This window comes from Rutilus rutilus (assembly GCF_951802725.1).
Source record: "Rutilus rutilus genome assembly, chromosome: 17".
Taxonomy (NCBI): Eukaryota; Metazoa; Chordata; class Actinopteri; order Cypriniformes; family Leuciscidae; genus Rutilus; species Rutilus rutilus.
Genome location: NC_140230.1, coordinates 23,022,194 through 23,033,122, shown reverse-complemented (window position 1 = coordinate 23,033,122; position 10,929 = coordinate 23,022,194). Strand labels below are relative to the sequence as shown.

The 10,929-nt window shown below is 41.6% G+C and overlaps 1 protein-coding gene across 1 annotated transcript; it reads left to right on the top strand.

The window, feature by feature from the left end:
• Positions 1 to 2,440: 2,440 nt before the first annotated feature.
• On the top strand, positions 2,441 to 10,910 carry onecutl (one cut domain, family member, like). Its single transcript, XM_084435631.1, has 3 exons — positions 2,441 to 2,891; positions 3,155 to 4,457; positions 7,620 to 10,910. The coding sequence occupies exons 2-3, from the start codon at positions 3,410 to 3,412 to the stop codon at positions 7,928 to 7,930; spliced, it is 1,359 nt and encodes a 452-aa protein (XP_084291757.1). The 5' UTR covers positions 2,441 to 2,891; positions 3,155 to 3,409; the 3' UTR covers positions 7,931 to 10,910.
• The last annotated feature ends 19 nt before the right edge of the window (positions 10,911 to 10,929 follow it).

Below are 10,929 nucleotides of genomic sequence, written 5' to 3'. Positions count from 1 at the left end.
CAATAGCATTTATCTCCATGAGATTCATCAGGAGGCCGAAAATCCCAAGCATGCAAACGGATCTGCCTAAAGGCAACCTCGTAATGCAGATTACATTTTGCGTGTTGCATTGAATTGTAAAAATATTCCGTAGAAACAATACAAATATAGGCTACGTGTGTGCGTGTTTATTTTTTTCTGCAACAATTGTGGTTCTGTCGCATGTTCATTATTTAATCTATTCCGTTTTACGCATTTAGGCCACTACATAAAATAATATATAAAATATAGGTAATTTTACTGACGTTATAGGCCTACTGAGTGATATGAGCTAATTACGGCGTCTGAAAGACGAGATAGCGGGCCTAACATTATGACGTGAAGGGGTTAAACTCTGCAACAACTTTCCAAGAACACACACTGTTAGTATCTGTCTGCTTAGCTCTGTACGTTTAGCCTCATGTACGTGTTAACCTGCAGGCCTCCTGATACACCACTCGGGAGGAGGACGTGGCTCGACCAAAGGCTCAAAGAACTCAATAGACGGGTATAAATAATTTACCAACTCGCTGGCCGCTGTTTTGATTTCCACGGTTTGTTTTGAACAATGTTTGATCATTGATACGCGTCCCAGACAGAGAAAGGGAAAGAATAGGTGAATAATAATCTGCAATGCCTTACATGTTGCTCTCAGATAGGCTCTTTCTAATTCATGCAAAATCTCAAGAGCATATATAGGCTACATGAAATTATATTGAAATAATATTAAAAATAAACCTTATTGATGCCCCGGGGTAAAAAAAAAAAAATGTATTGAGGAAATGTCACTGTAACACAATGATGAGGATACTGATGATCATTGACTATTGTTTAGCCTATCTATATTATTATTATTTTTAATATTAGGCTATTTATATCGCGAGCGTACAGTAAGCTAGCCTATATAGCCTACTGACACAATTGAATTTTCCAATTTAACCCTAACGCTATGCTGCTTTTTCTAGATGCCCTAAAATGCATAAGAACATTATTAAAAGGTTTAAGGGAAATTTGTATGTCACTATTATGAAAATTACAAATTATGAAGGGTGTAAAGGGTTATCAGTGCACTCTGGGTCAGGTTGTTTTCATTCGAGTGTTCTATCTTCAATCAAGCTCTCCAGCCGCAGTGAGTGAACTTTCACCTCGACCCTCAAACAGACCTTTTTTGCGGTAAGGGCTGACCATTTTACCTCCAGCCACACACTCTCCGCACGCACGCACACACACACACACACACACACACCCCTCCCTCCCTCCCTCAGCCCTGCTCGGCGCGGATCGATAGTGCAGCATCTGCTGCGGGAAGACAGCGGTCCCAAATCGCACTGGAAATTTTTTCAAGCGCTAGAATTGCTCATCTCTAAAAATTAAACTGACAGACAGATATGATTAATATTCCAAGTTTCAAACACCTACTCGCTTCAACTCCCATCTCTCTCTCTCTCTCTCTGCCTGATACACACAAACTCACAGCGTATTAAATGCCTTTTTTTAATGGAAATATGACAGAAGTGTAATTTTGTTGTGTATTAGGTCGCGTGTTTTAGGAAAGGTCGCGTGTACTCTCAGAAAGAGGGTCATAGGTGCGCATTGGATCAAGTGCATTGATCTTGTTTAGCACTTCTGTGATTGAGGAGCAAACTATTATTTTAATTGTCCACTACACTGTAAGCTGACAGCTGATAAGAACCGCTCTCAGGCCGTGCGCTTTGTTGCTTCAGTTAATTGCCTTCTGCTTGGGAAAATAAAAACGTAGTTAATAGTAGCCTACATAAACGTTTTGGCCTTTTAATTGGATTAAACTGTGTTCGATGTAGCATATTTTCCTGTTTAGCCTATTTAAAATGATAAAAAATTCTAAATGTAGGCGAGGCTATTAGGCTATATCAACAAAATAAAATAAACCTGATAAATCATTGAAGTTATCAGTTAACGTTAACAGTACGAAATACAAAATATTATAGTAATGTCAAAATTTAATATTTGGCTTCAAAATATTGTTGCGCCTATTTTCAGTAGCAACTAGCAAATTCAAAATCGCGTTGATTTTAGGGGTAACCATAGCAACAGTAGAAAATTGACCTAATACTAGAAAACATAGAAAGCCTATCCATCAGTTTATTAAATAGCCTACATTACAAATGACAAAAGGTCTTTTGGGTTACTCGAGAAACTCAGCAGATTGCGCCCTAAAATGTTCTTATTGAAATCATTTTTAAGTCAACTAACTCTGAAACTATATAATTCGTACAATGTCACGAGCTAAGACAATGGCTTCTTGAGGTCCGCAGGAGGGAAGGAGTTAACGAGGGTTGTAAATTCACCCCACATCTGTCAGATTTTAAGAGTGTGACGTACAGAGGAGGGGGGCTGGGGGAAGAGAGAGAGGAGAGAAAGAGTTGGGGCCGAGATCGATGAGGATACAGAAGGGCAAAACCACAGAGATAATGACAGCGACTGAGCGCGATGCTTAGACATAGATCGGCGCTTATTTTTGACACGATTGCAACATAGCGAAGTCCGGACATAGGACGAAATCATACGGCCTTACGCATGCATCATTTGTGTTGCATCCTCGGCAGTTGTGGTCCAGCGAGAATCTAGCGGATAACGGCGGTGACGGACCGGACCGAGCCTTTGCTTCTTCTTCTTTTTTTCTTTTTTTTTCTTCTTCTTTTTTTTTTTTTTTAACACTGAAATGTGCTGATGACACACAGAAGTCGCTGTTACACAAAGCCGATTGTTGTGTGATTGTAAATTCGGAATTTCTGCAGGTGTATAGAATATCCCATCTCATTATCGTCTTTTGGTTGCGTTTTGGAGAGGCTGATTCGCTTCTCTCTATCTAATCGGATAAGCTGCGTTGTGAGGTAAGCAATTGTAACTTAATTCTTTTCCACCTTTTTTTAAACGTCGATATGATTGTTGAAGTTAGTTTGGAACTGAAAAAATTTTATTAAATAGATAAGCTATAATAAATAAGTATGCTATTAATAGACAATAAGTTATTACTTAATAACGGAATTAATCATCAGGGTGGTTCAAGTAGCTATTTTAATATTTGTAACGAATCAATACAGTTGAATAAATTATCAATAACAAATCAGTGATCATGGTCCTGTCTCTTTTTCAGCATTGGTCGCCAAGGCAAAAGCAAGACTCACATGGATAAATATAGATGCATTTATGGAACACAGAATTTGCTTGCATGACCCAAGATGGTGCCACTGTGATGAAATGTCTCTGAGAGTACACTGAAATCAGAGTTTGAGATATAAACAGCATCAGGAACTGTTTTTATATTATATTACAGTAATCACACATTAGACTGTTAGAAAAACACATCAGCTGGAATTTAAGGAAGAAGTGGAGTGAGGAAGGTAACGACATGGATGGTAATATGGGTGAGATGTCCGTGCACAGCCACGTAGAGCTGGCGCACAGTCAGGACAGCCGAGCCATGCTGCACTCTCGCGATCTCGCGGCTGCTTTCCCTCGTCCCTCTCTGGGAGGCCCCGCCATGGGCCTGGAGTCCGACCACCAGAGCTCAGCGTACGACCACAGCATGGCAACTCTGGGGTATGGTAGGGATGCACCAACCAGCTGTGGTAGCACCTACACCACACTGACACCCCTACAACCCTTTGATGACAAATTCCACCATCATCACCACCACCATCCCTGCCTGCCTGTCAGCAACGTCATCGGCAGCTTCACTCTCATGCGAGAAGATCGAGGTCTAGGAGGAAACTACTACACGTCGTATGGAAAAGACTTTGGTTTGGGACAAGGTCTGTCTCCACCTCTGGGCAGTGCGGGCCTGGAGACCGCCATGCATGGCTATGGTAGCCTGGGAAGTCAGAACGGACACAGTAGCCAGATGCTTCCAGGTGGCCATGAGGTCCATATGGGCAGCAACGGGGGGAACATCTGTCGAACAGCGGCAGACTTTGTGAGGGAGATGTCACCACCCTCTTTGGGGGGCGAGCATGGGGTCAGCCACCAGCTAAACAAAATGGATGCCCATCAGCACACTCCCACCTACCACCCCCATTTATACAACCAGAGTTATCAGCACCACCTCTCCAGCCAACAGGCTTCCAAGCTTGGGGAGCTCCCTTCTTCTTCCCCTTCCTCCTCTGGCTCCAGCCTGGGAAGAGAGGGCATGCTGGCTGGCTCACAGAATGGCGGCGGAGGGGAGGAGATCAACACTAAAGACGTGGCTCAGAGAATCATCACTGAACTGAAGAGGTACAGCATCCCACAGGCCATTTTTGCAGAGCGGGTTCTGTGCAGGTCTCAGGGCACTCTGTCAGACCTGCTCAGGAACCCCAAACCTTGGGGGAAACTCAAGTCTGGCCGCGAAACCTTCAAGAGGATGTCCCGCTGGCTACAGGAGCCAGAGTTTCAGAGGATGGCCTCCTTACGCCTGGAAGGTAAAAGAGCTTGTTCAGTTGAATTGTAGTTTAAATGTATTGTTGTTGTGAAACAAAACAAATGCCCAAAATTAACAAGTCGATCTGGACGAGTATTGTTTAAGACAATAACAATTGGTACATATATGATCAAAGTAAAAATTTCCATTACAGTTAGTCAGTCACAATACATGAAAAGTACCACAGGTACAACAGTATTTTTGACCAACATTTGATCAAATTACAGTTAAAATGAGCATATCAATTTGTTGCAATAAGGCTAAATAAACATTTTTGAGAGACATTATTGAGAGATTTCACCTCAAACCCAGTGCATCTTGCCGTGTTACAATGTTTTGACATTGAAGAGGCTGAAACTTTAACTGTTGTCCAAAGCACACAAAGAGATCTAGAGAAAAACAGTAACATGAGAATGGACGATGGTGGGGGGGGGGGGAGGCGGTGCGTTTGGTGATGCAGGGATGGGGCGGTTTTCAAAATGTCGGCTGGCGTGCTGCAGCAGCCACTGAGGATTGTGGGGTGGGAGACAAACAGACACGCAGATTCTCCCGAAATCTTTCCGAATCCCAAGCGATCAATCACCTAAGCATGAAATACGCTTCAGAATGAATTATTCTGCTTGCATTACCACTACAGATATTGATTGGTGACCACTGTGTCCTCAGTCGTAGGGGTGTTCCATGCAACGAAATACATGGAATCAATCAATGCCCTGTTGGCCTGAGTGGTACCATGTCCTGCTGTTGTTGTTTTTTTGTGGTAGTCGCTAAACATGCAATTGTGGAAATCTTCGTGAAATGTTCATACAGGATGATGAATGTAAACAGTGTTTTGTTGGTTTCTTTTTGAGTTGAGTTTTTTGTTTTATTTTCATGCATAATTCAGGCTTGGGTTGATTTTTCCTAAATTTGAATTGATATGGACTGAATTTTCTGTTGGCCAATTACTATTTTATGGATTTCTTCTTGAGGCTTTTTTCACAGCTTCTATGCACAAAAGCATAAGTGGACACCTCTGTATTTCCCTATATAACCCACTTTCCATGAGTGTTGACTTTTCTCACCATGCCCTTTGTTTAATTACTAGCTGGTATTGATTTCCTTGGGAAAGCAACGCAGAAGGCTCCTGCACACACCTCCTGTGAATAAGACGGCATGAGCAAACATTAGAATGCATGCGGCTACACGCCTCCTCTCTCAGAGGCAGCAGGAGTTCAACTTACCGACACATTTAATGATGATTCAGCTTAATGCAGTGTTTTTAACCAGTATTTACACAACAAATACCCATCCTTTAAAAATCCATCAGCACTTTTCAGATACTTGTTATAATTAGGACTCTTTTTTCTTTTCTTTTTTACAAGCTTTCATGCATATTGCAAACAGGGCCTGCGATCACACTGCATTTGTTGTACAATAAATGCATCTTTCAATATTTCATAAGCAAGATTTATTGACCTAAAATGAATATCCTGGTTTTTGGAGATATCACAAATCTATTTTCTCTTTCTCTCACTCAGTTTTTCCTCAGGTCTTTTGTGTGGATGTGTTCTGTTTGTTTTCGCAAACTGGCTGAGCTTTGATTGGGAGAGAGATGAAAAGAGAGAAATTCAGTCGCAGGGCAGGGTAGAGATCATTACTCTAAAGCTCGGTGTTCGGACAGCATTGGGATTTCAAACACAAGCACTGAAGCCTAAAGCTCTTGTCTTAAGGAATCACAGAGATATAATCGGCTTAAATAGCAGAGGCTCTTTCACTGATGCTGTTACTTTTACATTTTTAGCCCCAAACTATTTTTATATAAAATTGCATAGTTACGTTTAGATCTCTGCCGCCCTGCTGAGATTGACAACAAATGTTGTTTGGCACGCAGAAGCTCCCCTTTCATCCAGCACTAAAGGGGTTAAAGCTCCTCTATAGGTCGGGGAGTCTGAGCAGCACAGATTTAATCAATAATTTCTATCAGCCTGTGGCTGAAAAAAAATCAGCAGGGGGGTGGAGTAGGCAGGGAGTACGGCTTCGGGGGGAGAGAGGGGTGATAGGCAATTGGGGGGGTGGGGGTGGTTTATGAAAAAGGCTTTCGATCACGTTTCAGCTACATGAGACAAGTGGTATACATCATGATTAGGGCCTGCTCCCACGATCATAAGAACTCTATGGGGGGAGGTTTATGTCTCAGAGTGTGGTGGATTTATAGCATGGTAATTCCTACCTTTTACACATGATTACAACATCAGGAAGCATTTAGTTAATGGTCGCCGTTGTACTGCCGAAAGCAGGTTGGGCCGATCGAGAGGATCGGGAGTTGCTTGAATAGGAGACAGGGGTAAAACGCTGAATTGAAACATTCAAATGTGCATTTTGAGGACAACAGACTTTCTTCTGGTTTGTTCGCCATCTATTTGATATAGATGGTTATTGTTCAGCACGTTTACAGTCTTTCTTCATATCGCTTAATCTCCCTTATCCTGAATTTCCACTCAGGAATCAATAAAGTACATTTATCTATCTATCAAGTTGGCAGTTGTCTGATAGAGACTCTCTCTGGTTTTCAGGCAATAGTCTGGTCAACACCCAGTGCGGTATTTAATTAAGCCGTGTATTATATAACAATAATAGCTGTATATGATAATTATATAACATAAAAATGCAGAGTATTGACAACATTAGCTCTAACTGATCTTTTGCATCTTTTTTTGAGTGTGCAGGACTATTCCGTTTCATTTGACATGCAATGTTTTCTTTTGTAACGATTTTGAGACCTTTTTAAGCCTTTGACTGTCATTTCCTGATTTTGTTTGCAGATTTTAGAACTTAATCGTCATCACTTGTCATCAATTTTAAAATGTTGAGATCTTTAACATGTGAGATTTTTTTTCATCTTTTGACTATATTTTCACTTGCTGAAACTGCAGCCATTACTTGCTCATCTTTTTTTTCTTTCCAGTTTGAAATTATTTATATTAATGTTAAAGACAAAAGCCACTTGTTAAAAAATCGACACTGAAAGAGGCGCTCTTTATTTTCTCTGCGATTAAGAAAGTGTAGAGATTAGATAACAAAGATAAATAGCCAATAATGATGAAAAGACCTAGCCTATTCATATTTCCAGGTCTTTTTTTGTAGACTAATGTTTTTCTCTCTCTGCCTCTTTTTTTCCTAGCTTGTAAGCGTAAGGAGCAGGAGCAGTCCAAGCTAGAGCGCAACCAGGGGCCCAAACGCACCCGGCTAGTCTTCACAGACCTGCAGCGTCGCACTCTCTTGGCCATTTTTAGAGAGAACCACCGACCGACCAAAGACCTGCAGATCACCATCTCTCAGCAGCTGGGCCTTGAGCTTTCCACCGTAAGCAACTTCTTCATGAACGCTCGCCGCAGAAACGTCAACCGCTGGACCGAAGAGGGCCGCCCATCCTCCACCGGCTCGTCGGGGTCCAGCACTGCATCTCCAGCTGTGACCTGCTCCACGGCATGATGGGAAAACGAGCCGTTTTCCGCTCTGCACAGCACAGGTTTACCTGTAGCTCCTAGAGTTTTTAATCAAGGGTGTTTTTGAATACAAATCAACAGCATTTGAAACCAAAGATGAAGTCTTTAAGAGGGTGATGTCCGCAATGTCTAGATGAGACAGGCATTGATTGTAGTTTTAGCGTTGGTTATTTTAGCTTTAATCGTGAAGGACGAGCCCAACACTTTAGGGCTTATGAAATCATTCACAAATCAACATATTGAGGGTTATGAATAGATATGGAAACGGTTTATTTTGTAATTTGTTACAACGTCTAAAATCAGTGCAAGGTCCAAACGTTTCTGGTTTTTCTTTGTTGATCGTGACAGACGGAAAGTGGCAGAATGATATTTTTAGGGTTCTCGAGAGAGATGATTTTGCAACAAATGGACAATTAATGACCAAAGAAACCAAGAAGGATGCAAGCGAATATTTCAGAGATTCATTTAAAGGGAAAAACTACTGGACAAAGAAGCTGAAACCAAAATATGAACATTTTTCGAGAGCTTGTTTTCTTTTTATACTCCTTCGTTACAAAATGCACAGGATGGTGTCGCATCCAGACAACATTAGGAAGAACTCAAAACAAGGTGGTGGGGAAAGTGCAGCCGTGACACTTTTTGCAACAGACTTTCAACTTGTTGGTGAGTTTCTGCTGACAGAATGGCTGCAAAAAGAATCCAGAACGCTCTCTTCTCTTGCAAAATCTGATTTCAAAAAATGATTTCTTAGATATGGAGATGGAGAAATCTGGTTTTTGTTTGTATTTTGTACAAATTTCAAGCACACAATCTGGCCGATGGCTGTTCGTACCGGAAAAAGCTCAAAATCTCAATGATCCTGATGAAAAATACTTACAAAAAGCTTGAATTGAATATGAAATGAGAACCACTTTGTGTATTTATAATTATTTATGTATTTATTTCTAATCTTCTAGCTATTTATTTTATTTATTTGCTAATTACCGTCAGTATTTATTTGTTGTTTGTACGTGAAAAACGACCCTATCTCTGATAGGAGTCCCAATACCAAAGATGAATATTTGTCCTCCCTGAATGTCCTACGTTTCTTGTCTCCTGACCGCCGTGTTAGTATCTCGATAGACAGACTAGCGTACCCATCCATGTTCATCATTCACATGCTGCATGTTTAGACCCTTTAGGCCACATCCTGACTGAACAGATCGAGACTCAGCGTGATCGTACAGCGGCACACAAGTGGCTATGAAGTCGAGATGCTTCTATATTTAGGCTGTGTTGAACTGTGATCTCCTCACTGCAGACCACATTTACTGTACGACGATCATACATGCTGCGCTGAAGTCTCTCGGGATGGGCAGTCGAGGGAGAGATCGTCCCCTTTTCAATGCTCTTTCTCGTTCCCCTGTGTTTAACCTTTGCAGGGCATGTAGTGAGGCCCCTTCGCAGCACGCACTTGAAAGAGGGCCCATGAAAGAGGCCATCGACTTTTGCCGACTTCAAAGAGGCCCTTTTTATCTGTGTTCTCTCGGTGGCTGGGGCCGGCGCTCGGCCAGGCCCATGGGCTTAGGGCGTTCACCAGGAGGGCAGATCAGAGGAAGGGGAGGGGTGGTGAATGGGAGTTTGGGGATGGAAATTAAAGTTTAATGAGCGACAATTGTAAGCGTGCTGCGCGCAGGGCAAAGGGTGTCAGCTTGTGCGTCTCAACTCTCCAGGTCACCCTGTTGCAGCGCTAGTAGTTAACTGGGTGGGCCTCTCTTTTCGTAGAGATGTAAGGATTTAGGTTATTATAATTTGCAAAATTACAGCGGTAGATGTTTAGAGATCACTCGATGACCTGTAGTGTCCCGAAGATCACGTTTAGCAGATGATGGTTGACGTACGTTAGTGTTTGGCGCCTCCTGGTGGACACATTGTTCACACAGACTTATTGTCAATGAAGAGGGGGACACATAAATAGCGGCATATTCTCGTAGTTTTTAACCTCTTCAGATATATTTGGAAGAGTTACTACAGCTTGTAAATCTGAAGTGATAGTTCCATTCCGCTATCCCACCGAGGGGAACCCGTTTGGCCCTTTTTGTTCTACCCGACAGCTCTAATTTCATCTACCTCAACTGTGTGTGATGATGTGTCGTGTAGCTGAGATGTAACTGTACCAAAGATCCCATCCATTCAGGGAGCGTCTACTCTGTGCGTTACTAAGTTTTTATAGCCAAATGTGCTGGAATCAATCCGTGAACACAACTAAATCACAGCCCTACCTGCAGGCAGAAAGAACCTTGTTTGTGTGTTGAGCTTGTGTGTGTGTGTGTGTGTGTGTGTGAGAGAGAGAGAGAGAGAGCGATTGAAGAACATTTATCAATTTAAAGACCAAATGGGAATGACAATCGGAGCAAGAAAGGGGATCTTGCTGATCTTATGATTGCTTATCCCTCCAAAAAGAAAAAAATAACCAAAGTGTTACCGTGTAAAAGTGATAGAGACCAAAATAAATGTTAAATATGTTTGTCTCTACAAATATGATGCAATTATGTTCTAGCTGTATCATATGAATCACCCAAAAATATATATGATTTTAGCAAACCTGATTGGATCACAACATAAGCTGACAGAATTCACTCTCAACGCTTTTTTTGTTTGTTTGTTTTTTTGCATATGGGGATCCACTTATTGACGGTTCAGATAAGCAGACTGAAAAGGTAGCAAGTGTTTTCTTTTTTCATTTACCAATCACTCATCTGAAATCTCTTTCTGCTGGTGTGAACATCTGTGTCATTTTATGTCATTCTCTCCCTTGTGTTACCTTATGAATGTGGCTAATCAACCAAAGGTGTAAAAATCACAGCAATCTAAATGTCAATCATAACTGGACATTGTGTGCTGATCTTGAAAAATCCTTTAATACCTCATGTGAAACTGTTCGTTGTGATGTTGCACTGAATAAAACCAAGTCATTTGTAAACATACTGAATAGAGTGAAAGCAT